This window comes from Tachysurus vachellii, chromosome 8 (assembly GCF_030014155.1).
Source record: "Tachysurus vachellii isolate PV-2020 chromosome 8, HZAU_Pvac_v1, whole genome shotgun sequence".
In the NCBI taxonomy this organism is placed as follows: domain Eukaryota; kingdom Metazoa; phylum Chordata; class Actinopteri; order Siluriformes; family Bagridae; genus Tachysurus; species Tachysurus vachellii.
In genome coordinates, this window is record NC_083467.1 from 7,861,028 (window position 1) to 7,888,822 (window position 27,795).

Consider the following 27,795-nt stretch of genomic DNA (forward strand, 5'->3'; position numbering starts at 1 on the left):
CCTTTATCTTCGGTGCTGGTCACAGACCCGCTTGTCAGACTGGCGGTACAAAGCGGCGAAGGCGTGGTATGGGGGGTGGGGGGGTGAGTGCATATCTTTATATGTGTGTGTGTATGTATGTAAGTGTAGGCCTGGAGAGTCGTTGCTCCCGGCATCAAATCTTGGTGCCCCAGTCCGCAAGATTGTCATAGCGATACACAGCAAATTGCCATGGAGACAACCTTGATTAGGTCCCAAAGAGAGTCAACAATCAGCAGGTGTCTGTAGAAGTGGGGAAAGGAACGCAAGGGCGTCTTGCTGCAGTGCTCTTCCAGGGGAATTGTTGTTCCAACAGCGGCATTGGCCGAGGCCAGTGCTGGTTGAGGGGAGCCGAAAGCAGATAAGATTGGGATTGTTTGGTCTTGGGGCGAGTAGGCGCATTCCAATTTACACGACTACTCTCTTAGTCCATTCTGTTCTCCATATCGATCCAGTTTTCTTTCCAAAGCAGTGAGCTTCTCCGTGATGTTAACCAAAACAGTCTCCAAAGCAGTGAGCTTCATCGTGATGTTTTAAATTCTGTTAATTTCATGTAAATGGCTATTTTATCTATTTACCTACAAGCACCCCATAGTGCTTCCCCTAGGAGTGATTATGAATGACCGTCCCAAATAAAGATTGCAAAACAACTTAGGTATAAAATCATAAGGGCAAAATAAAATATTTATTTGAAAATCACATAACAGTTCACCCCGGTCAAACTCTCAATTCACATTTAAGCCTTTAAACACCATGCAATACGTGTTTATATTTCAGTCATTTCCACATACAGTACATGTCTGAAATGTGTCCCCATACTACAGAGATTTTGGATCAGAATTAGGTTGTTTTTATTTAAATCAATCACATTTTCTTTAATATTTATTCTAAGATTGCGTAATTCTAAAAATTTATGTATTGTCAGAACCTGATAATAAACATTATTTTATTCTCTTATGTTCATTTAACCTAAAATGTTCATCCAGTAAGAAAACAATTGCCTTCTATAAGAAAATAAGATAAGATAAGAAGAAAAAGAAACCTTCTTGCCTTCTTCCTAACCATAATAACAGCATGTGTGGCTCACATAAATGTCTGTTCTTCCGCTTAGAATAAAAGCCTGAGATAATGTTAGTTATCAAACGGTAGAAGACTTACAGAACAGAACAAATGGACATGGTATGGTATTGCTGCAATCCTGTATGCTAGGAGCTCACTACAGTCTACTGATTTTTCTGCTCTAACACTCTTATTCAATATCAAGTATACAGGGGAGGGAAAGGTCCAAACTGTGACAAGCTATTCAACTTTCTGATTCACAATCATTGGAACCGAAATGGACAAAGCACAAAAGCTAAGTGTAACTCAAGGGAATGGTCCTTCATCAGTTGTTCCAAAGAGATAAATAAATAATGAAAATATTCTTCAATAAAAGGAAGAAGGTGCTCTGAAATGCACCATATACTCTATAATAAGATAATATGTATTTCATACTAGATTCCTGATTCTTGATTAAGGACATAGCAGCATCCAGAATATTCCATTTGTGCCATTAATACTTGTAAAACCACCTACATATTAAACACTATAAAATGTTTTTCCACTACATTACATGTGTAGCTCAATTTAAATACATTGTTATGGAATGTTAGGGGAAAAACTCAGTCACATGAAATAAACATCATCTAAGATTTAATTTCATTATAGTGATATCCACGTGCTACAATGTTGTTGTTCTTTCAACTGCTCTTTGTTCAGGGGACATCAGAGCAGATAATCTGGTCCACATATTTGATTTGGCATAGGTTTTACTCTGGATGTCATTCCAGAAAAAAAAAAACTCTTTTTATCCAGTTTTGGGATCAGCACTGATAATTAACCCCCTAAAATAAACCCTTTAGTGGCTGGGTCGGTTTCCTACCCGGGGATCTAACTCAGGCCTAGGAAGTGAGCATGCAGGATCCTGCCGCTGGACCAACAGGGGGCCTTATGTACCTGCTGCAATGCAAAACTTGTTTCAGGCGTGCTAACTGATCAATTATTAATATCTGAGACCTCAAATTTGAGCAGTATTTTTGACTGAAAAAAGAAAAAAGAACTTATTTTTGTAGCCTTTTCATCTTTATTAAATTATAAATAAATTCCCATAAAATCAATTAACTGATGTAATGAGCCTGAACCCTTCTGTGACAACTGTGCTCAAGCTACAATATTACAAAAATAAACCGATTTGTTCAATTACGACAGACACCACAATAACATTATGCACATAAGCACATTACAATGTCTTTCCCTTTCATGCTCAAGCAATTAACATAGACTAACAGGTAAGATAAGACAGAGCACCTATTCTAAAATTGAATGATTAGCTGAAAGCCTGAGATTTTAAATTACTATGAATCCATACCATCCAGAAACTCTTGCTCTGTGATTAGCTCTAAGCGCTGTAGCACTCTGTCTGCACTGGATGGTGGGTATTCAGCAGGAGGATGAGGAGAGGGTGTCGAGATGCAGAAAGAGCAGCACAGGGTTTGGAAGAATGGCACAAGCTGCATGATGGATGAGAGTGAGTGGAAAGTAAGAAGTGGGAACTCCATACGCTCGGATTCGGACTCTCCAACCGTTCCATTTAGCTCCTGAAAAATGCAGGTCAAGCTTAAGGGATCAGTGAAAACTTTAAATAAGTTACAGTTCCAAAATTCAGTTCAAAAGCATGCTGAAATGTGAAAGTGTTTGAACATGTGCTTATAAAGAATTTTTTGCCATGTTTACCCCATAGCGATGGTGAAGGCCATCCAGTATCCTCACCACGTGGGGTTTACACTCCTGTTCACCCTCCAGCAGAGTGGTGCTTGGACCATCATAACTGTCTACATCTACTTCAGGCACAAATGCCCAGCGATACCTATATCAAATAAACATAGTTGTAATAACACTATCTCACTCACACACACAATATACAGGAGTAGCTATGTAATTCCTTACATTTGGAACAAAGGCATGTGCTCAGGGGGAAAAGACACAGCAGTGTCTAAAAACTTGCAGGCTGACAAATACATGTCCAGTTCTGCCCGCGGAAAAGACTTCAGGCTGTTCTTCTCCTGACCACCTCGCTTATTCCTGACAGATACACACATGGATTGTGAGATATAGAGAGCCACTGGAAACGATTTAAACATTTCACTAATCTAGTTATAGCTAAAAGAATGATCTTTGTTGAGTGTTATAATTCAATACAATATTTAAACATCTAAATCATCTAAATAATTAAAATATAATTAAACTATAATCAGTTATCTACACTGGCACAATAGCTATAATAAATAAATAAACATTAATATATCAACATAATTTAAAGAATGTTTTGTGTTTAGGTTTTTAACCCCCCTTTTCCACCAAAACATGAGCTCGGGTTGTTTGCACAATTGTGTTATACATGATGAAATTCCATTGTACAGCACTCACTTTGAAACATCTTTGTCCTCTAGCAGAGCCTTTTCAAGCCTTGCAAAAATACGAATCTGCAGAAAGCAAAAAAACTCAATTATGGCCAATAGCTTCAGTTTAGTTGGTTACAACTTACTGAAGTAATCAATAAACACAAACACAATGAACATAAGAACAAACCTGCATGTTAAATATCAACAGTAGGGTGTTATGAACAATTACATTATTTACAGTACAACTGTGAGTCCCTCACCAGTTCAGTGACCATGATGGGCCAGAGGGAGATGAGGTGCTGTGGTGAGATTCTCAACAACAGAACACGAAACATAAGGAACATCTGAGCTGACACTGCTGGGCTCTGTCCCATTCGCAGGTTCTCCGTCAGACGCTCTGGTGAGTGCGTATAGAACACGGGATTGGATTAAACTTGTCAAAAATTGTCTGTATAGTCTGCCACACAAACTAACATCCATATTGTTGTACCTTGTATTAGAGGCAGGTAGAGGTGGTACTGGTCCAGCTCTCCACTGAACATGGCGAACGCCTGGCGCTTTAGTAACATGGGCTTCTGATCAACACTGTTAAACAGCTTCAGAGAGCTGCTCTGCATGCCTGTACAAACATGTAGATTGTCTGTAAAAATACTGTACATTTTGTACTGTCACTTTGTGCACAGAGGCTTAAACATGTTTGGGCCACTCAATTTCTAATGCCAAAGCATACAAAGACAATCTAACCAAACGTGTATGGCAACAGTTTGGGGAAGGCCCACGTATAGGTGTTATGGTCTAACCACATACAGGCTATGTGGGCTAATCACACACTAATACACGAATACACTAATCATGTATTCTGCATCTGTATCTCTCACTCTCACTCTATCTATCTATCCACTGTACATGCTGATACATACATGCACATATTCTGTAAATACAGAAGTACTTATGATTCCAACAATGACTTGAAACTTACTCATCAAGTCCTTGAACATGGTCTTCTCGTGTGTGAGCAAATGGTCTATGATGGATTTCCAACTAAAACAATAATACACAATTAAATGAATACACGCTGAAATACACTAAAATAACTAAAATAGACTAAAATATCATCGCTGTCGGGCGGAAACCTTGTATGTCCAAATTTGGTCAATTTCATATTTTTTCACATATCGATGCTATTGGTCAGTCCCCACATGGGTCTGTTATTTTTACAAGTTATTAACCAATCTAAAGTCTTAAATAGCTTGAGCGCAAATCTCATAACTCCATTGGACACTTCAACTGTCCACCTCTTCCTCACTCCGCGGGAGAGCTTCGCGGCATATTTCTCCTTAATAAGAGTCGCAACGAATCAACACGTCTTCTGAGGTAAATGTCTTCAAAACACTGGGCTCAAAGAAAAATAAATCTTGACCCCCACTAGTTCCGGTGCTCATCTGAGGACAGGAATTTAGCGCAAGACAATCCACTGCAACGCAGACTAAACCCTGTGCACTGCAGATAAGGTACGTGTTTTTTTTCATTTCCTGAAAAATAACGGTTTTGGAGATATGAGGATTCCGCCTGACAGCGACGATATGCTTAATAGTCATAAAATCCACTCCTATGGTTTTAAACCTCAACAAAGTTTGCATGTATATTTGTGGTCAAAGGTTTGCATAACCTGAAAGAAACTGTTAAACATTGCCATTTATTCGGAAAATATGACTGATAATGCCAAATCATTTTTACTTATTTAAGGATAGTAGTCACATGAAGTCATCAAACAAAGTTGTTTGACTCCTTTTTAAAACCTAGTAATAACTGAAATCACCTAAACAACCCTGATCAAAAGTTTACATATCCTTAAAAAAGTTTGGCCACATTATAAACACACAGGTTGACACACAGATGTTTAAATGGCTATAAAAGAGAAGTTTTTGTAATTAGTGTCTGTGTATAAATAGTCAGTAAGTTACTCAGCTCATGAGGTGATGCACTGAGTAGGCTGGTTATTAAAAGATATCTCAACCCTTGAAAATGCCAGTCAGTACTGTTCAAACTTAAATAAAGAGGTGGAAACTAAGAGGTTCTGTTGATACTAAGTCACAGTCAGATTTCACCCACTACTACCAGAAGAATTGTTCGGAATGCAAAGAAAAATACAGGCTGTTCTGGAAAAAATGTTGTTGTTTCAAGGAGCAAAATACAGTAAGGAGGTACTTGAACACAAATGACCTGCATGGTCGAGTTTCCAGAAGAATGTGGTGCCAGGGGATGTGGTGGCCTAGTGGTTAAGGTGTTGGAGTACTGATTAGAAGATCATGAGTCCAAATCACCAAGTTGCCACTGCTGGTGCCCTGAGCAAGGCCCTTATCCCTCAATTGCTCAGTTGTATAAATTGCTAGTCACTCTGGATAAGGGTGTCTGCTAAATGCCAGAAATGTAAATGTAAAGCTGTCACTGTGCCCATGCCACAAAAAATGGCCGCCTTCAGTACGCCAGGCAGAACCTAGACAAGCCTCACAACATATGAAGCAGAGTCATTTGGAGAGATGAGACCAAAATTGAACTTAATAGTCACAACCATAAAAGCTGTTTGGAGAGGAGTCAACGAGGCCTATGGTGAAATGTACACCATCCCTACTGTAAAGCATGGTGGTAGATCTCCAGTGTGTGAGCTCCAGTGTCAAAGGAAAGTTAGTAAATATTGATGGCAAGATGAATGCAGCATGTTATCAGAAAATACTGGCAGATATTCTACAGAATGAAAGCTGCGCATGGGACACCCTTGGATGTTCCAACATGACAATGATCCAAAGCACAAGGCAAGATAGACCCTCCAATGGCTACAGAAGATAAAGGTAAAGCTTCTGTAGTGGCCATCACAGTCTCCTGACCTCAATATCTTTGAGCCACTTTGGATAGATCTCAAACATGCTGTTTGTGCAAGACAACTAAAACATTTGAACAGGGATTATTTCCTCATTTTCTTTTTTATGTTCTTTTTGATTATTGTGCCATTCTGTTATGCCTTACATATTAACTTGTGTCCTATAAGAAATAAAATAAATTTGTTTTGCCTTCTCACTCATGGTTTCTTTAAAAAAAAAAAAAAAAAAAAAAAAAAGGTACACAGCTTGCAAATTCTCCCAAGGCATGCAAATTTTTGAGTACTTATACTGCCTCTATGGTCACCGAAACAAAAGTGTGAAGGAAATTAAGGCTTACTGGCTGACACAGGACATCTCCATAGTGAAGAACAGAGGATCCATAAAGAGCTCCAGCACTTCCTTTTTCCAGGCACGCTTAGTGTAGGCATAACCACTCAGGCTGCTCAACAACTGAGCTCCAGCACTGAAACTGGGCATATTATAGGCACTGAGGGAGATAAAACAGGGAGGGAAGTAGAAAACATAATGAATTTAAATAGAATATATACACAGAAGAAATAGAACACTGAGTATCAGTTGCTACTTACCTGTGATTTTTCAGGTAGGGGAAGACATAATACATGAGGCGGGAGATGAGTGGCACAGCTTTTTCCTTCTCATCACTGCGATACACCATATCCAAAAGAGGGGCTAGAATCTGAAGGAGAGCAAACATGATGATTGTGATTTTCTTGTATATTTTCCTGTGCTATACATGTGGGATGATGTCCTACCTCAGCCAGCAGAGCCAGAGCTTGAACACTGAACACAGATGGAGCTGAGGATGACACCATAGCACTACCTTGGCCAACAGACTCTAAGTGGATGTAAGAGAGAAGTAGAAGAGCTTAACTATATAAATTGCACCCTATTTAAATACCAATAATACTTTATCGAATACAAAAACAATTCTACCAACAGAAAACATTTGGAATGTGGTTTAAGAACTGTGTACTGTGTTCATAGACATAGTATTTATGTATAGTGCTCTAACCATGAGGTTCAGTGCCTTCAGGCTCATCTTCATCCTCCTGCAGGCAGATCTGAGGCTGTGCCTTCACCTCCAGGTTACGGCTCAGCCAGCTGGTCTGTTCCAGAGAAGATCCAGCAACAGCACCTACCGCCTCCAGTATTCGCTGGGTCACTTCCTGTTTATGCGAACAAGCAAAAAGTGATAAAGAATAACCGACTGCAATATTTGTAAGGCCTGTATAATACATAAACACAACTCCAAAAGGAGAGACACAATCAGGGGCAAACCAGTAAAAATGTTTAAGACATTAACAACCAACACTGTGCCAACAAAAAGTGGGTATTCTTGTAAACATGCTATCAGTCTCATACCTGAAGTTCTCTTGAATCTCTTTTGTTGTCCATTGTGGGGAGTCTATTCACAACGTCATTCAAGATGCTGTAAAGGGAAAACAACTCAAAATTTAAACACCTTGAGTGTACGTTGATGTTCGATTATCAGCCTGTGAACTGCTGTCCCCAAAACCTGTTACACATCAACGAGTAAGTGCCTTCTCCAGGCTTCACATCATCTGATATATCAGTCTGTTTTTTTTTTTTTAAGATGTTCAAAAACTTGTGAGATAAAAATAGCTTCAGGAAAAGCTACAGTACTATGTCCCTTTCCACCATATACAAATTGATCTCATGGCTGAATGTTACTACATTTTAACCTAAAATTTAAGGCTGTGTCCCATACAACATAATGCACACTAACCATTTCTTAAAAATAAACATTCATTACATTAATGGTGCTGGCAAAGTACTTATTGATCATCAGTCCGTGATGCCTGAATCCGTTTTCCATTTATAGAATAATGTTAACTCTCTTACTTCCCCCCTTTCCTGACTGAACACCAGCTCCTGTCAGTCATTGTGTATTCAGACTTTTTTCATGACTAAAATTTAACCCTGACATACTGTTCATATTTCACGCCTTCACAGAATTCTCCTTATAAAAAGTGTGTATACCAAATTTTGAGTTACAGATCTATTTAGAATCTATACACATTGTAAATTTGACAAAAAAATGTTACAAAAAATTAATTTTTTTTTTTAAATGAAGCTTTTTTGGAAAAAAGCATCTACTATAACAAAATATCATGTCCTGTTTTATTAAAGGTGTTGATTTACATATCTGAGCTGTTGTAAGTTATATGTGTCCTAGTGATGCGCAAGTCGGGTTTTTTCCAACCCGCGGGTCCCACTTTTATGAAATTATTGGCCCGCTCCAGCCCGCCCCGCAGCAAAGTGACAATTTCTTAACCTGCCCCAACCTGACCCGCGGGACCCGTGGGTTATGAAACGACCCGCGCATCACTAATGTGTACATTCACAATCACCGTCACTGATGGTAAGCTCACCAAAGAAGTAGGAAATGGCCAGGTGGGGCAAGATTAAGCTGCACAGAATCTTTAAGTAGAGAGAGGATAGCCATTACATTTTCTTGAAGATCCTGAGGAGGAAGACTACAGACAAAAAGACAATATGAGCACCCTGAACAGAACATTTAACATTGTAAAATAAAATTCAGCTAACTGTAACATCAGTCTATCAGAAAAATAGATGTGCTTGAATAGACCACATTTTATAAATGAAATTAAAGGGCTAAAATGGACAAGATAAATGACCTGTGTATGTAGGAATAGCAGAACTGCAGCATAGGTACATCAACCAGGGTCGGCTTTTCCTGAAGAAAGACAAAATACAAATGTTAATATTTGATATGCTTGTGTATTGATGTGCCTATTTGTCATTTTGTACCTGGTCTCCTTTGATTTGGTGGGGTTTCTTCACCACCTCTCTAATGAGCTGCAAAATGGTTTCAGAGCGGAGTGTGTTCACTGACTTTACTAAATCTACAATCGTCATTTGGGAATCACTGGCTACTGGCAGAATCTGCACACACACAGATACAAAAATTTTCATGCAATACACTAACATATAGCCATTAGGACTGCAAATCTAGTCAGTAGATCTCATCATAACTAACAAAACAAAACAAACAAACCTTGTTTTTGGAGCGTTTCTTTCGGCTGCGACTACTGTTCCATACAGCAGCTACAGAGGCCATAACTTGTGCCCCATACTGCTGAGTCAATGGCGTCAGGAGCCCCAGAACCTTCTGTTTTAGGATCTACAGTACGCAACACAAGACATGCTTTAAGGGTTAAATTATAAACAGAGTATGGTACAATTTACAGAGTGTATGTACAATATATAATGTACATATAGAAGATTATGCACATGCCTTTGTGCTTTTGAAATATACAGAGGTGGATGAAGATCTGCTGATGTAGGCTGAGTCAGCACCCTTGACTACACCCCAAAGTAAGGCCATAGTGCTGACCATATGAGGAAACTCCTCTAGAATAGCATTACAGGCATTTCGCATGTCTGTTGCATCACAACCTGCAGACTAGAGAGAGAGAGAGAGAGAGAGAGAGAGAGAGAGAGAGAGTGAGAGAGAGAGAATCTTTAATAATGCCATTCCCTACTCAATTTAAAATAAATTTTCTCAATGAAATGGTCAGTTATATCTGTCTTAATCTCTAAGTGTGCACCTTTATGTTCATGCTTTACCTTTTTGTGTTCTAGGAGGCAGTAGTGTGTAATAGCAGTAAATCCCTCCAGCAGAGTGAGAGGATAATCAGGTGCAATGTTCTCCTTCTTCAGGTTGCTGCTACACCCACAAATAACACATTCATTGAAGAGGATGTTTTCCTTTAAAAATGTTTTCCTTTAACAAACGTTAGTCTTTTCTACAGTAAACAGACATATACAAGACTTTTCTTACCCATGAGTAACCTTTAATCCGTCATGCTCATGCTGTTTAACAAGCTCGTTTAGATTTCTGCAGATCTGTGTGATGATTGGAGCCACAATAATAGCAAGTGAGCGGCCAAGGAAAGGTAGAATCTGACACAGCAACGTCACCCAAGCTGGGTGCATGGCAAAGCCATATTGTGGGCACAAAGCTCGGGCTGCTGCTGACACAAACATGCCCTGTGCTGTAATTGGTTGGCTGGCCACATAGCGAACAGCCTTGATGGACTGCTGGAACATTATTGTAGTGTGCCACTCTCGTGCTAAAGCAGAAGAAGGCATGTCCTCCAGGGGCTGCTGCAACAGGTTATCTTGGGAAGATTTCTTAGTGTTTGTTGGTGATACACAATGTTCTAGTACAATTAAAACCTTAACCAGTTTCAGGAGGGCAATCTGAATTGGATGTTCAGCCCAGCTCCCATCTCGCCCACAATGAACCAGCCTCTCCTCAGAGACTTGTCCTAAATCATCATCTAGCTCATCCTTGGTCAGTGGGTGATGGACAGGTACATCTGCACGCTGGCAGACATACATGGAGTTGGAGAGCATAAGGAGGACATAGTGCTGCAACTTGCTGCCCCATAATAGGTTACGTATGGCTTCTAACCGTCCACTGGCACTAGTCTCGTCTGTCTGGGCCTGCTGGGCCACAGTACCTAGTTGTTCCACCAACGCTGTCAGTACCTCCACGCTCTTGACCTGCACTTCTCGGTTTGCCTGGACATGACGTGCATTCACATTAGCATAAGAAGGGAAGTGGGAGCGCAGGAACCGCAAGCAGAGACATATCAGTATCTCCAGAAGGAAAGTAGGAGGAGATAAAGAGTTTGAAGGGGAGGAAAGAGGAGAAGAGGGTGGCTGCTCTGGGGTGCCAGCTTTAGGAGGGGTAAAATTCTGGAAAGGGCCATAGAAACTGCCACCTTCCTGAGCTTGCCGATGTCGCTGTAGTAGGTTCTGGATGAGGTTCAGGTGGGCAGTGGAGCTGCAGTCCAAAGCTGTGCTACTTAGTGCCTCCACAAATGGACCTGCACTGCTCCTCAACAACGTTTCCACCACAGCAAAGGCGTACAGAATCCGTCCACTCTCATAGGCCTGCTGGTAAAGCAGAATATGTCGGAATAGCGAATCCACTGCTTCCTGTCTCTCACGTTGCTGCTTCAACTGACGGGATTTGGCTAGGGCCTCCAGCTGACCATCGTCCTCATCACTTGATAGCGAATCAGAAGCTTGCGTACGCTCTGAGTCCCCCCGCTGCAGGCCATTGACCACAATGCCATCAGCAGGCTGCTGCAGGTAAGAGATGGAGCCTGAACTCAAAGTCTCTGTGGAGTTCTGTGCTCCACTTGTGTCAGCTGACTCAGTGTGCTCGCTTTCCTCTTCATCTTCTCCGGCCTCATCTTCGCCATCTGTCTCCTCACTTTCACTGCGTGACATCACAGGGGAATCTGATGGCATTCCTGGAAGCTCGGGATCACGCTGCAAGTCAAGCCATATAGCTTCACGGTCTACCATAGCAATATGAGTCAACATGCTGTCCTCTGGTTGGTTCATCATAGCACCTCCAGTGCTCTTAATTTTGGTCTTGTCTCTGTAACTTAATGTACTCCAATTACCTGAGGAGAAAACATAAATAAATATGCTAGCAACACTATGCTAGTCATCACTAAAAAATCTGCTACAATCCATATTCTAAGCAAAAGTGAATAGGGTTAATTTGTAATATCCTTGTTAAACAGCATAAACAAAGTTCAGTTCTTAGTAATGCCAGATCCTTCTCATAATACATTTATTCCACAAGAATGTCAATAACAAAATATAGATACAGGTAGTGAAGAATATTTTAGTTCTAAACATTGTTCCAGGTGAAATCAACGAAACATTACTTGCAGTCATCACAAATGATTTCACCAAAATTTCCAGAAAGAATATCTACAAACTTTAAACAAGTACAGACCAACTGAAAGATTGTGCTTGACGTTCTGAATGGCTGTTCGCTTTGTCTTTGGGTCCAGCAGTAAGAGTAATACAGGTTCCAAGATGCGGACAACATCCCCAAGAGACAGAGCTCTCACCAGCCAGCTCTGCGCGACTGCACTGACGCTACCATCTTGACTATTTAGACTGTCCAACACCACAAACAGAGACCTGACACAAAAAGAGAAAAATGTGGGGAAAGTTTTCAAATCGTTTGATGTAATGAACTTGAATTTATTCTGAAGGAACATGTCTGACCTGTCAAAAGAGCGATTCAGAGAAGTGCTGCGATTCATCTGAACCTCTCGCATCAGGTGCCACAAAATAGAGAATCTGTGAAGGGCCTCCAAACGCACAACCTGTGCAAATAAAACATATGGATACATGCCGATATTGTAGTCTGATAATATACACAGAATGTGTAATAAGCATGATCCTCTATGTAAGAAGCACTAGTACTGTTTCTATTTTGAGCCTACCACATTAAATTACGTCTACCGTATAGTCTTTTTTGTAGATGTGCTGAAAAGATGAAGAGCTAAGGATCTTACTCAAGAACAGTTCCAAGTGAAGTCTGTAATTTTGCTATGTCTCTTCCAAAAAGGAAAATGGTAAACAAAAAACTGCCACCTGCCTTTACCCAGCCCAGGAATAAGAATGCAAAAATTCACATAATTCCATTACATGCCATCAGCAGTAGGCTGTTGGTTGTAAGTTAATATGTTTCACAACGGTAAAAAAATACATTATTAGCAAATAAGTCATTTATATAAGCCAGCCCTTCCTATTCAAGTAGTACTGTACCTTATCTCTGCTCAGCAATGCCATGCAGATTATATCCTCACAGATGGCTGTGGATGGAGCCAGACAGTGCAGACGATAGAAAAGCTCCACACAGGAAATATGTTGCTCTTTGCGTTCTGTGTCCAGCTGAGCCCATAGCACCTGAGCTGCTCTCTGAGTGGCAGAGAAAGAGAAAGACAATCCTGAATATAAATGTTATATATAAATATATATACAATTTTAAATATAAATTAAATCTATTTTTATAAATTAAACATTTTATTTATTAAAAAAGGTTATGCAAATATTGAAATGGCAAAGAAATTTGATTTTGCTATATAATAAAGTATTTTTGGCTTGAGATTTTATTTCCTAATATTTACATTTATATGTGTTAAAAACAACTTAAAACATTATACTTTTTTTAATCCAACCAATTCTCAATTGATCAAAGATATTGGAACATGTGACTAACTGGTGATTTTGGTGTGCCCAATTAGATTGATTTTTTTTAACAATTGATTGCACTGTATGTTTATTCTTGGTTTCAGAGCCCTGGGTTTAATCTGCGAAGACTGCATTCGTGATTAAAACATTGCACAAATGTGTAAGTCATAACCAGTGTGACAATTAGTAATGTACTGAAAAAGACTGAAACCACTCCTGTGCAAACATCTAGTCACTGAAAATGTCGGCTAAGGAAAACAATAAGAGTTGACCATAGAAATGTTGTGAGATCTGTGGATCTCTTCCACAGGGCAGAGGTGAAGGGATAACAATACATGTTTAAAAAACACTTTAAATCAGAAGGCAAGGCTGGAAATAAAAAAAAATGATCCACAGATCTTTGGTAATCAAATTTAACTTCTTCCAAGTAATAGAAAAGTCTAAAGTATAGAGAAAGAATGGATTATAATACAAAACATATGAGCACATCTGTGATATTTATAGAACAGACTTACTAATCTTTATTGATGATGTTATGTATTAAACATATTTACATTTAATTGATATTAATTACTCCATTGTTTATTTTGGCACTTACCTGGTAAAAGTCTGTTTGTAGCTCCATTGTTTTAAGCACTGCTGGGTAAATCGGAGGCAGGGTGACCATCTGTAGCTGTCCACTGAGAGGGCTGGCCTCCGATCTTTTATAGCGTTGGTTCTTGTCCTGGATGACTAGTGCTAAAGACTGAGAGTGGTTTATCAACTCCAGAATAGAAGAAATAGCCACATGCTGAACCTACATGAACACAAGGGTAAAAAAAAAATGTCAAAATGCTATCCAGGACTAGCAGTATTATTGCAGTAGTGTACACACTGATGATATACATCATGATTACAAAAACATAAATAAATGTTGAAAAAAATAACTACAACACCCTCACCTGGTAGTCTTTTGAAATACAACATAGAGTCATCAAGGATCTCAGCCACACAGGAAGGCTGCCCCCTTTAGTGTCTTTAATTTAAAAAGGAAAGAGACAAGCATCAGTCGCAGTAGAATCCAGACTCATAATTCTAGTGTGTTGTAAGCGTTTCTAAAAGTACCTGTAGTGTTCTCAAACATCTGGATGTAGAGCTCTTGGCTCTCCTTTTCTGTGTAGTAGACAGGAAAAGTTGTGCTCTCCAGCAGGAGATGGCAGGTAGCAGTAAATGCATGTCGACAGGACTCAGTGATCTCTCCTTTCCCCCTTGGCTGGAATCCTTCTGTCCATTCAATGAGTGCATGTCCAGAGATTTTCCCTTTATCATCATTAAACATCTCCTGAGATTGCTCTCGCAGCTTACCAGGAATAAAAAACTCAGCCAGTCTGTCCCTGATCAGGCCCAGGTCTCGGCTGCCTTCACGCACAGATGAAGAGTGTGTCCTGCCCCGCTGTGAAACACGCTGGGAGGCCTGATTCACCTCCTCCTGTCCCTTCTGCTTTTCTGGATCTACAACCACCAACAAGTGCCTGAGAAAACATAGGGAAATAACTTTATTTATGTTATATAACATTGCCCTCCACCACCCAAAACTGTAGACATTTTACTTACAGATGCAACATCTGTGCAATTCTATAGAAAAGCTTGAGTTTAATATTTAATATATGGTGTTTTACTCTAAGGCTGATCAGCAAGACTGATCAGCAGGTGTTATTTCTAACAGCACAATACTTTAGTCCCAATAATGATGTTAATGTGCCTATTTCAATAAATTTTTACATATCGTCGCTGTCGGGCGGAAATCTCGTATGTCCAAATTTTGTCAATTTCATATTTTTTCACATATCGAAGCTATTGGTCAGTCCCCACGTGGGTCTGTTATTTTTACAAGTTATTAACCAATCTAAAGTCTTGAAAATAGCTTGAGCGCAAATCTCATAACTCCATTGGACACTTCAACTGTCCACCTCTTCTTCACTCCGCGGGAGAGCTTCGCGGCATATTTCTCCTCAAGAAGAGTCGCAACGAATCAACACGTCTTCTGAGGTAAATGTCTTCAAAACACTGGGCTCAAAGAACAAAAAATCTTGACCCCCGCTAGTCCTGATGCTCATCTGAGGACAGGAATTTAGCACAAGACAATCCACTGCAACGTGGACTAAACCCTGTGCATTGCAGATAAGCTACGGCGTTTTTTTAATTTCCTGAAAAATAACGGTTTTGGAGATACGAGGATTCCGCCCGACAGCGACGATATGCAGATGCTTGTACAGAAAATCAGCTTCATATCCAAATTTACAAATGTAATTTTTAAAATATAATTGTAAGTGTTGCAATGTTGAAGCTTTCTGCAAGAAGGTATCTTATCATTATCGAATGGCATCTCCAGTGTCCTTTGTAATATTTACAACATTGTCAAGTTTTCCATCACAACAAAATGTTTGTAGTGCCTCAGTTAAAAAAAAAAAAAAAAAAAGCTGATGTAGGAGGGATAACTTAAAGGTGTCACAAAAGTGTAATTTTTCTACATAATCTCCATTTTGTTCAAAGCACGTATTTAATTACAATTTCACAGAAATATTAAAAAAAGCAATCTTTTTTTTATTATTATTTTTTTTTTTATAAAATGTACATGATAGGGTGTATTTGTGCACCTTGTAATAATTGATGCCAGTATATCCTGTATGCACTTGTACATGTTTTCCATGCCCCCTCCTTTCCTCCACACATCCACTGCCTTGGTGCACACCCCTGGAGCAGAGCTAGATAAGTTGCGACCAGGAGGAAACTGCTGCTCAGAAGGTGAGGCGCTGAGGCCCAGTCCGCTGTCTTCAGAACTCCGAGACGGGATTGTGGTCACTTCGGCTCCCACCTCTTGTGCATCATGTCCATTGATGGTTACTTCATCTTCTTGAATTTTATAGTCACTGGTTTGGTTTTCAGTTTCATTATTCTTGATGTCTGTCACTGCAGCCTGCAATGGCAAAAAAAGAATGTGCACATGGTAAGAAGCAGTGAAAAAACAGATAAGATCAAGCATCAAGTCTACAGATATGAAAGAACACTGACATTTATAAGAAAAAAAAAATCACACCTTTGTTTTCTTTACATCCTTTGTCTGTGATTCCACATCCATGTCCATATAGCTCACGGGCATCTGAATCTTACTCAGAACTTTGAAGCATGCTCTAAGGGCATGTGTAAGCTCCACTAGGCTGAGAGATTTCATGTGAGAACACAAAGACTGTAGCATGCTACCCAGCATCTGGGGCAGCAATTGTGTTTGGATTTCAGCATATAGCTCCTTTGGGAAAATAGATAAGAAAAAAGATTAAATATATAGGAAGAGCAAAACAAACTTTGTCTAATTATCACGCAGCTACATTATGAGGGTAACAGAGTGGGAGAGAATGTGTAGAGCAAAGTAAATAATAATAAAAAAAAAACAAGAACTAATCAAACACAAAAGTGACAAATACCAAAGGGATAACATCAAGTAGGAAGATGATGAGGGTTGAAAGCTCAGTCACTGATGGAGGAGGACTCCAGTCTTTAGCTGAAGACATCCCTGCATGGTCACTTAACCCACTGAAATACAGGTTTACATAATAAAAATCAGCAAATCTAATATATAATGCCAAACTTGTAGTGTGTGAGTATGTGTGTATGTATACCTGAGAGAGGTGTGGAAGCGCTTGGTCATGTAGTCCAAAAGGTATTCACTGCTCATGGCACCCACCAACATATTGACCGTCTTTATGATCTCAGAAACATTTTTGTTCTCTTTGATTTTGCTGCATAATCAAAAAGACAGACAATAATATTCCATTCTTGCACTCTAAGGAAAAAAGGTACAAAGACTGTGCGTTTCCTTGTTGATCATGTGCTACCACTAAGGGTGTGAGTATGGTTCACCTGGAAACATGAACACTGAATCCCTTTAAAAATAATTTAAGATAATTAAATTGGACCTTATGTGGACCTTTAAAAATGTAACATAAGAAACACCACATGTAAGTCTTACTGGTAGCACACCAACAGGAAAAGTATAGGTCAGGTAGCTTTATTTCTTATCAAGTGTGAAGTTGTTTCAAAATAAACACGCATCATTGTTCTCTGTTATTTGGAGATAAGTTACAATTGTAGGAACTTGCATGTGCATACTTTTACTACAATTTAGCTAATCTCTGTCTCAGTCATTCGTACAATCACTCCTATTATCATCATCATCATCATCATCATCCAGACCTTGTGAGCTGGTTGCCAGAGTAACTGGAGTTAAGCGATTCCTCTCCAAGCAACTCCCTACAGTAACTATAGAAGGCCCTGATCACCTCCAGCAACACATCAGACACAACCAGTGGCCCTGAGAAAGAGAGCAAAAGAGAAAGAAAGAGAGAGAGAGGGAGAGAGAGAGAGAGGGAGAGAGAGAATGTGTGAAAGAGAGAGAACAAAGAAAAGTTAGCATAATAAAAGTATGTCAGCCTAAGAAATAGTATTGTGCAAAGGTTTTAGCACCCCATTTTTTTCAAACATTAATTATCCAACAAAACAGTCGGAATCTCCAAAAACACTGTGACAGACACCCCAGGAAAAAAAAATTCAATCAAATATGATAATCAAATACTTACTTTGTTTATCTTATTACTGTTTACTGATTTTCAGTTGTATGTAAAATGTTTACTTTACTTTAAAAGATTTTTCACAGCATTAAAGCAAGATTTATTTTTGTCAGCTCTAATAAATAATAAAATATATATATATATATATATATATTTTAATATTCACAGTATTTATTCACAGTATCCACACTGCTTTCACTGAAAGTCACAATCAACTTGACTGCTGACAGTATAGTCGTGTTATATGACAACTGTCCTAAACATGAATCACAGTCTGACCTTGCTGTAAAAGAAAAAAAGCAAATGATGTACTAAAAGATATCAAACATAATGCAAGTATGAATTTCCGAGAAGCTTATGATCTTTTTCAATTTAATTTTTTCAATATTTCACTTTTAATTGGGATTCTAAACAACACATTATTATCACAAAGCAGCTTTACAGAAATCTAGAAATAAATTGAAATCCCTTGTGAGCAAAAAATGAAAAATATCCCTGAGACAACATAAAGAAGAACCTTTGACAGGAACTAGAATAATAAATGAGCTCATCCTCTTCTGTTGGACTGTTTATAGTGACATCTAACATTCTATTAGTCTAACAATATTAATAGTGTTAAAAAGATGATCAATAAGAATAACACAGTCTTTATGATCACAGAAAAAGTAGCCAGATCTGAAATTTACAGTATTTACAAATAAAGTTTTGGAAGTAATGGCATGTGGCGACTCAAATAAATAAATTGTACAAAGCAACAAAATTTAGTCAGTAATTGTATGTTTTCAAACTACACCTGGTAGGTTTACCTCAAAAGTGGCAGAATGTGTTGTGTGTGTGTGTTTATGTGCATGTCCTTACCAATTTCTGATTTGTCCAGTAAGCTGATCATGATTCGGAATGGTCTGAGATAGTTAAGTACATTATCTGGGTCTTTCTCTATATCTTTCTGCTGCAGGATATTAACGAAGGCCTGTTCAGAGAAAAGATTACACAATGCATACACATTACACATCAAGAAAAATGTGCATGATGGTTATACAAAACATAGGGTAAACTCTAAGTGAATAGAACACTTAACAAAATCCGGAGGATTCTAGCATTTTGTTGTCCAGATATTAAACACATTCTTTTTTATGAGTGTGTGTTGGTGTGTGTGTGTAAGAGAGAGAGACAGTTCAAGGGTACCTTCACCAGTAGCTCTCTGGAATGTGTGTTAAAGTAGTATGCAGTATGTTCTTCAACTGTAGTGTATAGGGTTGTATCTGGAGCCACCATTCCCCCTTTAATATCTAAGCCTAAGAACAAACACAAGCATAAAGATTAATGCAGTATTAAGTTATATGTACATTTCTTAAATATGTGATATGTAGACGGCATAAATACAAAGCATTTGTGTTACCAAGAATCCATGCATAGAGGCGCCGGTTGAGTGACATGTCTCTCCTGAGCAGAGTGAGAGATGCAGCAGAAACCAAGGTGATCATCTCTTCATGGTTAAGAGGGACAGAACACATCTCTGGATCCTACAGAAACATCAAGCACAAGAAAGACTCAATAACATGGGCATTCGCTAATACAATGCAACAAGGAGCGATGAAAGAAGGAGGGATGAGTAGAGATGGAGGAAAAGAAAGACAAACTGACCAGACATGCTGCGAAGGGAAAGAAGTAGAGAAGAATCTCCAGCATGTTCCGCTGGACCAGTACATTAGAGTCCTGTAGAGAGAAACAGATTGCCTTCACCTGAAAAATTGAGAGAGAGAGCACAAAAGAGACACAAAAGAGAAAAAAAAAAATAAAGATTTACTGTCATGATGGTTTTGGATTTAACAATTTATATCTCATGTCATTAAAGAAAAAAATGTTTATTTCTGAACATAAACACTCACAGCTAGTCTGTGGTCATTGCCCAGCATGTATTTCTGCTCACGGCTGGTGGCCATGCGGTCAAAATGCGTAACGATGAAAAGTGAAGCAGGAAGCCGCACCAATGGACACACAAGGGCTGAGCCCCACAGTGCCCCATAAAACACTGACTGGCCCACCAACAGGGACAACTTCAACAGCAGTGTGTCTGTCCTGAGACAGAAAGAGAGCATGAGAGAGAAAGATTGAGTGAGTGAGTGAGTGAGTGAGTGAGTGAGTGAGTGAGTGGGTGAGTGAGTGGGTGAGTGAGTGGGTGAGTGAGTGGGTGAGTGAGTGGGAGTGGGTGAGTGAGTGTGAGTGGGTGAGTGAGTGTGAGTGGGTGAGTGAGTGTGAGTGAGCGACATACAACATCCAGGATTGAAGGTAATAGTTAGTTGTCAGCTGCATTAATTAGCTGTTTTGTATAGAAAATGTATTTCCTTAAGCTTTTTGAATCTCATCATATTACTTAAAATTCAAAATATCAAAAAAGTCAAAATGCAAATAGCACAAAAATAGTACTCTGTCCTACAAGTATGATGAAAGGGACTTAAAAAAACTTTTTAAAATAGCTCTGAAAAACTAGTAACAGCAACTTTTCGGGTTTTTTTGTCATTATGACTGGCTTTTCATTTAAAAAACTATGCTGCTAATTTAGAGAAATCTGTATTGTCTTAAAAAGCATCCCACCAAAAAAAAGTGTACATGTTATTACACTTTAGCCTCTCAAGTGATTCACAATCACTGTAGATGATCATCTGACCCATGACACGTACCTGTCATAAACTTCCAAGCCCTCTTCCAGGCCAGGCAGCAGGCCTATGATGAAGGCCTGTAGGCTTGGCAGTAAAGCTTTCTGCAGGGGAAGGAAGTAGCGCTCGTATAGAGTCAAGACAGCCATTTTCACGGACATCGCTGCATGGCCAAGCAGGGGGAACAGTCCTGAGCTGTATAAACACAGATTATTTTTCATAAGATGGTACAGTACACCCACAAAGAGCTGATAAATACATTTGTTATAATTGTTATAATTACATTTGGCATACAAGACTACGATATATATACAATCTTCTAAACATTTTCACTATTGGATAAAAGGTCTATGCCAAGACTATACTTCTTTTTCTGACAAAGTTTACCATTTAAGAATCTCACATTGTAAGAAGAGTAAAATGTCTTTTACTCTGTCTGTAGCTTTTTGCACCTACCTGTAGATAAACAGATCCCTTGCTAGCCATTTTGTCCCAATGATTTTAAAGATGACCTCATAGGTCTCCAGTGCTTTGAGATGGACGCCACTGGGCAGAGCCGGGTGCAGGCATTGAGCCAATCTCTTTCCGATAATCAGCCTCCTCGGCAACAAAGAGTACTTCAGATTACTCTGGAGGGCCTAAGATAAAAGAAGGGATGGACAGTTTAAGTGAAACAAAAAAACAAATGCAAAATAACAGATTGAAATTTTTTACTTTTCAAGATTAAAACTTTTTTTAGCAACCAACAATAACTGCTACAATGACAAGACAACTATATAAATAACTGTTTAAATACATACAGTTTTGAATGGCATTTTTGTGTTTCTTTACTGGGTAAACCCAATCAATTCAAAGTATATAAGTTATAAGAAACAATGAGAGGCAGAAGCGAAGAAAACAAAATTCAGGAAGAGGAGGCCCAGCTGTAGGTTTCTGCTTATGTTCACTGCATTTTTGTGAAGCCATTTAAGTAAGAAATTGTATGTTATTTCATTACAAGGGCATTATTAAAGAAGTGTGGAGGTGGAATATAGTTTGTAAAATTCACTTCTTTGAATTAGATGACTGTAAGCTAAGTAAACTTCCTTCTGCAAAAAGGACTGTAAACTAACACCACAGAAGTTCAGAAAGTAAAACAAACTCCCATTGTTCATGTAGGGAACTGAAAAGGCACTCAAATGAACAGTCTCATGTTTTCTCTTACTATTTCACGAAGCTTGGTCATTATTTAACTTGAAATAAATATTTATTTATAAATATTTCACAAGGAAGTCAGGGAATGTACTAAATAAGTGAAAAACAAGTGGGTTGGTCTCAATCAGTTCCTTCACTCTTAAGGTCATGAAGTCTGCACTGGTATGTACCCTGGCTCACTGCATAATGGGACACTAAAGACTCTTACTCACTTTGTAAAACATCACCACTGGCATCTTTTCAGATATTTTCCAGACATTTTGTTTTATGCTGGATGCTTTAATTATACTATACAAAATGTTGATTTACTGATTCTGTTACATTTTTATAGATAATGTATTTATTCAAATCATTAAACACTTAAAGGTTGTTATACTCAAACAATCAGAATACAAAACATAATGTAAATAAAAGCCAACATAATCATTCAAACTACAACAAGGATTTGTCTGACATTTCTTTTCCAAGCTGAGAGGATTTTGTAAACATGGCATCATATCTACTAAGGGAACATCATTTCTCAGTGGTATCAGTGGTGCATTGTGGGATTTATTTATTTTTTAACGTGTTCAGTTCTCTGGAATAATTTCGCTTTCTATCCATTCTTCTTCTTCTACTTCTTTCGACTTTTCCCTTCAGGGGTCGCCACCATTACATACAGGAAATTATGTATACAAATATTTTGTACAGAATCAATTACATTTTCTAAGTGATGGGATAGTCCTTTATCCTGAAAATGCTGCCCAGGCCTGCACAGTTGCATATTTCGCATTAGTTATTTAAGCATTGGTGCATTCCAGAGAAGTAATGAATTGGTAACCTGATTCATTATATTCACAGACGTGGACTAAAAGAAACCTGAGGAACCTCACTCCTACATTTAACCTTCAACCAACCTTATTGAGTTTTCCAAGACAAGAAATGAGGTCAGCCCACTCGCTGGAAGACTCAAAATTGCGCAACGCCTTCTCAATGACAGCTGCATAACTTCGGTAACGGTAGTCATTCTGGAGTTCTGCCTCCTCAGGGTCCATCATGCCTCAGTGCCGACCCAGCATGCTCTGTATCCGTCTGGGAAACAAGTCAGAGTTGCATTTGTTAAACAAGAATTTATTAAAAGGAATGACATTAGATAAATAAATTCAAGTCTGCAAGTAAAGGCACTTTAAAAAAGATGCAAATGCACTGAATGAGCAAGTGACAGAAAGAGATAGACAGAGAGGGAAATGTATACTATTTGTATGTTGTACAAAGTGCAACAGAACCAGAATCATTGTATTTACAACATACACTGATTTGTATTAATTAATAATAATAATAATAATAATAATAATAATAATAATAATAATAACAATTTGTAATAGTAGTAGTATTTATTACAATTTAATTTTTTATCTTTAGGGTTGAAGCATATTAAAAATTTGTGTATATGAAAAAAAGATATGTATTATTTAGCAAGTGTGTAAGCACTTAAATTGGAGATGAATCAAAAAAATTGTTTCTGAATCCGAGATGTCACTTCACTGATTTCAAGAGAAATTATAAAGAGGTTATAATCAAAAATAGCAAATTCTCATATCTCATGACCAGTAAGTTTCACTGCTCACGCACCCTCAGTTCATTGTTGTTATAAGACACAGTTTATCAATTAAGATTGCTGTATCACCATCGGTACAGAAACGTACATAATGTTTCGTTACCAAAGTAGAAACTTTCCCCAAAAAGTGGTAAGTCACAAGCCATTCAGTTCTTCTAAAACAGGGAACAGAATTACAGAATTACAGACTGACTGACACGCTGCAAAAAGACAACTTTTAGCTCAGGCCTCGTCATTGAATTGATTTGAAGGCCAGGAAGTAGCGAGAGGTTTAAAGAGTGCTAGCACATTTGTTAAATTTTTAAATCCATTTTTTAAACATAGTAAAACACTAAGAAGGCAACTGATGCAGCTTTTTAATGTGTAAAGTTAAACTGCCTCAAACGTGCCTGTGGTTTCTGACCACTGTAAGCCTGGGTGTTTTTAGGTTTCAGGAAGTTTACATGCAATACAACAGTGTGTGCTCAAATGAAGTTCATTAGCTTGCATCAAAACTTATTATAGTGGTACAAGAATACAAAAATGACATAAGCTATATGAGATAATCTGAAAATAAGAAAAATTCACAACTTTCTATTCCACAGATTGTCCTTTTGTAGTGGAAGAGGCACTGAGTGTTTCTGGGTGTCTAGCAGCCAGTAAGACAAAAGAAGCAATTCTAAGGGGTTCAAAGCTTGATAATTTGATGGTTACTTCTAATATAATAATGCCTCATATAATAACTAAAGTAATCACCCTAGCTGTCGAGCTATCATCTTCTCCCATTCTTACACACATCTGAACTAGCAATAACAAAAGATTAGTGTTTGTTAAGAAATGGGAACTTAGCCATGGGTAAATACCATGAATGATTCCATTTCTCTTTCTTTTTTTCTCTCTCTTTCTTTCTCACACACTCCCACAGTCACACACACACACACACACAGAGTTGTATCATGTGATGTATACATGTCTAAGATTTATAAATGTAGATTAGAATTCATTTGAAGAAGAAACTACTCCTAAAACTGACACGGTCACACAAGATCCAATTAAAACCACACAGACTTTAGACTTTTAGGTAGACTTTAAGAAGACCTTTGACAAAAGATAAAGATACAGAAATCATTCTCATGGATGGATAGAGAAGCTGTCACAAGGTTGTAATGGACTATAAAAAAGAAACATGGCAAGCACATCACACATGATGCTGCGGCAAATTCTGTGTTCATTTTTTTCTTTTTTAAGAAAAAACTTACATTCTGTTTGTAATTTCTGCTGTATGTATGGAGAGTTTACTACACCCTGTAGTTACCTGCTGACCATCTGTGTGTCACCACAAGCAGGGCTATGGGTTTTACACTGTGACAACATAAACACAAACTGAATGACTGACTCACACACAGAAACACAAACAAAAGAGCTGGGCAGCTGAACAGTGGGTCCATTAACTGGATCCAGGAGGCATAGGCTAATGTTGGACACTGTAATATTCTGTTTTATAAACCAAAATCGTTGCATCATTTTCATATTCAGCACTTCAGCACCTTTTCAAGTCACACTAAAAAGACACACACACACCACTTTAGATCAGAAAGATTGTGTTTACAGCGAGGTCATGTGAATGAAAAATAAGTAAAGCACTAACAGTGAACTGAGTTTGTGTTGTCTTCTACTTCTATACAGAATACTATTCCTCAATTGAGCATTTTTGCGACATTAAACAGCTGACAGGTAACAGCTGTCAGGTAACTTTACTGCTGTATCACAGTGTGCAAAGCAACCTGGGATGTCTTACAAAAAATGGCCAGGCTTAGAATAGAGGGCTCTACTTAATGGATTTCTGTAACAGATCTCTCCAGCAGGACTGAGTATTCCATCGCCTTCAATACAAACTAGTCAATGAAAGCAAATCTATAAATGAGGAGTCTAAAATATGGATGACGAACAATTGACAAAGAGAGACAGGAAAATGGGAAGGTATACGAATGAGAAGAAGGCTTTTATTATCTTGGATTGGGTTTATGTGTGCTATCTGCTTGGCTGTGTTGACTTTAGTTTTGTTGACTTTAGTATTTCTAATATGTGTCTTTTGTTATAATGCTTTACCAACTCGCCTTTAACTCGATAGGTACCTGTTTTTATTTCAAGTATTTTCAAGCATTTTTTTATTTTTCAAGCATATTCTATGAGAGTATTTGAATTTGTAATGTAATTGATGTTACTCGTCTTGTAAATCATGTTGTCTAGCAAAAGAATAGATATTTGATAGAAACCATTAAGCATTTCTCTAATGCTCCTCTTGATAAGGACGTAAAGATATAAAGCAAAAAGATAAGCCAGAAACAAATGAATTAGACAAGGTCAGTCTGCAGGCTTTAGTCATGTATCAAATGACATATGCGCATGGACACACACACATACAGTGTAAAAAGTGAAAGTTTGTGAACCCTTTAGAAATTCCTATATTTCAGCATAAATATGACACAAAACATCATCAGATTTTCACTTCATCTTTCAGATTTTCATGTACCAATCGTCTTAAAGTTCCTCCATTTGTACCTAATCTATATGAGTATGAGTCCATACTCTTAAAAGAGGATTTTGTAATCTTTTCCAGCCTGATGAGCAACATAGAGGAACCTAGAGGTTAACATACTTTTGCCTTTCACAGACATATAATATTGGAATATTTTCCTGAATAAAAAATGACCAAGTATAAAATGTTTGTCTGATCAGATTATTGGGTTCACCTTGTCTGCATTTGGGACTGATGATGTTTTGGGTCATATTTATGCAGAAATATAGAAATTTCTGAAGGATTCACAAACTTTCAAGCAACACTGTATTTTATAAGGTATATCAGCTGACAGGTCCACAATTTTTCTTTTTACTAGTTAAAGTACATGTAATAAGTTCATATTGACTAAAAGTATTTCTTTACGTGTCAATATTTAGATTTCATAGCATTGCTGTTTTACAGAATACACAGCAAAGCAATTTCACTATCTAGGCGATTTCTGGATAGTAAAAATGGCTCGCTATTTTTTTAAGCATTGGTTGAGAATCAAATCAGAATACACTCTAGCAAAAAGGCAGCAAAATACAGACAAATGTGTGCCTTTAATACAACCGCACATCCTAGTATTTTTTATTCCTTACTTAGTAATTGAATGATATTTACTGAGCTTGTCCACATAGGGCCAATATACTTCTGATACACATCAGATACTATTTGTACACTTCAGAAACTATTTGTCTAGTAATTTGTGATTTTTTATTTATGAGTTATGAGTTGTATCAGGTGCACTCCTGTTTGGTTAGAATGGAAATTTGCAGTCACACTGACCTTTTGAAGATAATACTGGACATCATGACTGGAATAAGGAGTACATACTGCGATAACAAATAACAAACAATACATTATATCACCCAGTAGTCACCAGCATTATGAAACTACCTTTTAATTGGAAAATGATACAAGCTCTTACAGCTACACATCCTACACTCCTTGTTCTATCCTTTCACAAAACCTTACAAGAAGGACAACACAATTAACAATAAACACACACAATCTGGACAGCAAGAAATCCCCAAAATAATTAAAAGTACAGTCATGACATCTTTTTCATCTCAAGGCAATCATTTATTATGGTGTATGAACACAGAAAAGAAACTTACAATTAGACCACAAGCAAAGTGAATTGTTGTGTTGTATTGGCTTCTGTTACTATTAATCTGGAGCCAGCTGAAACGAGCTAGGACACGTTATCTCCATCACTATTTGAATGAATCCATCAGTATTTTAATTAATACTAATACTGATGATCTGATATTAACTGGGACTGCGACAAGTAGTCTGTGCTTATACCTCAGATGGATTTAATAATGTATATAGGGTATTTAGAGGATCTATACGCATATGATCATGATGATGAAGATGATGATGATGATGAAGATGATGATGACTAGCCGCTATTGACATTCAGTTAATAAATGGATCAGATTTTTGACACTAACCGGATCATTTATTGTTTTAATCCCTGCCTATAAAGTGTGCCAACATGCAGATAATAACACAAATATTATTCGCTCATGTGTGATCTCAAAGCAGAATGACTCACCTACTGCAGGAAAACAGGACCTGAGCCCGAACACCGTTTATAAGACGTTTCTAGATACAAAATATACGCGGTTAAACGAGGGTATAAATATATTAAGACAGGACGCATCGAAACGCGGACAGAAGATGATTTCCACGCAGAAACACTTCACAATACATTGAAATCCGCACTCAGCTGATTTTACACTTCCTCGTGGGCGGGGGAGGGAAGACCAAAGTGAAAA

General features: G+C 38.1%; 1 protein-coding gene across 4 annotated transcripts; it reads right to left on the reverse strand.

Moving 5' to 3' along the window:
• Positions 1–669: 669 nt before the first annotated feature.
• Positions 670–27,747, reverse strand: dop1b (DOP1 leucine zipper like protein B). 4 transcript variants are annotated; one of them, XM_060876038.1, is made up of 41 exons: positions 27,573–27,747; positions 26,798–26,844; positions 23,558–23,624; positions 22,769–22,943; positions 21,135–21,316; positions 20,703–20,873; positions 19,911–20,100; positions 19,666–19,764; positions 19,421–19,544; positions 19,207–19,316; positions 18,880–18,991; positions 17,648–17,765; positions 17,074–17,193; positions 16,879–16,987; positions 16,494–16,703; positions 16,054–16,373; positions 14,522–14,928; positions 14,359–14,432; positions 14,016–14,213; positions 12,992–13,144; positions 12,446–12,546; positions 12,168–12,358; positions 10,185–11,826; positions 9,971–10,070; positions 9,639–9,806; positions 9,399–9,524; positions 9,152–9,286; positions 9,019–9,077; positions 8,752–8,856; positions 7,721–7,787; positions 7,371–7,524; positions 7,111–7,193; positions 6,925–7,034; positions 6,675–6,824; positions 4,438–4,499; positions 3,949–4,077; positions 3,719–3,855; positions 3,484–3,539; positions 3,004–3,138; positions 2,791–2,923; positions 670–2,654 (listed from the first exon to the last, which is right to left on the reverse strand). In XM_060876038.1, the coding sequence occupies exons 4-41, from the start codon at positions 22,907–22,909 to the stop codon at positions 2,412–2,414; spliced, it is 6,924 nt and encodes a 2,307-aa protein (XP_060732021.1). In that variant the 5' UTR covers positions 22,910–22,943; positions 23,558–23,624; positions 26,798–26,844; positions 27,573–27,747; the 3' UTR covers positions 670–2,411. The 4 variants fall into 4 exon arrangements, with proteins under 4 accessions (XP_060732021.1, XP_060732022.1, XP_060732019.1 ...); XM_060876039.1 differs by lacking the exon at positions 23,558–23,624 and having other exon boundaries at positions 9,971–10,067; XM_060876036.1 differs by lacking the exon at positions 23,558–23,624.
• Between the last annotated feature and the right edge of the window lie 48 nt (positions 27,748–27,795).

Excerpts from the sequence above, each read along its gene's own strand:
- dop1b (XM_060876037.1), bottom strand. The coding sequence starts at position 22,909 with ATGATGGACCCTGAGGAGGCAGAACTCCAGAATGACTACCGTTACCGA. Across the intron at positions 16,988-17,073 it reads CGCTTCCACACCTCTCTCAG|TGGGTTAAGTGACCATGCAG; the intron begins GTATACATACAC and ends CCTGTATTTCAG. Across the intron at positions 9,807-9,970 it reads GCCTCCTAGAACACAAAAAG|TCTGCAGGTTGTGATGCAAC; the intron begins GTAAAGCATGAA and ends CTCTCTCTCTAG.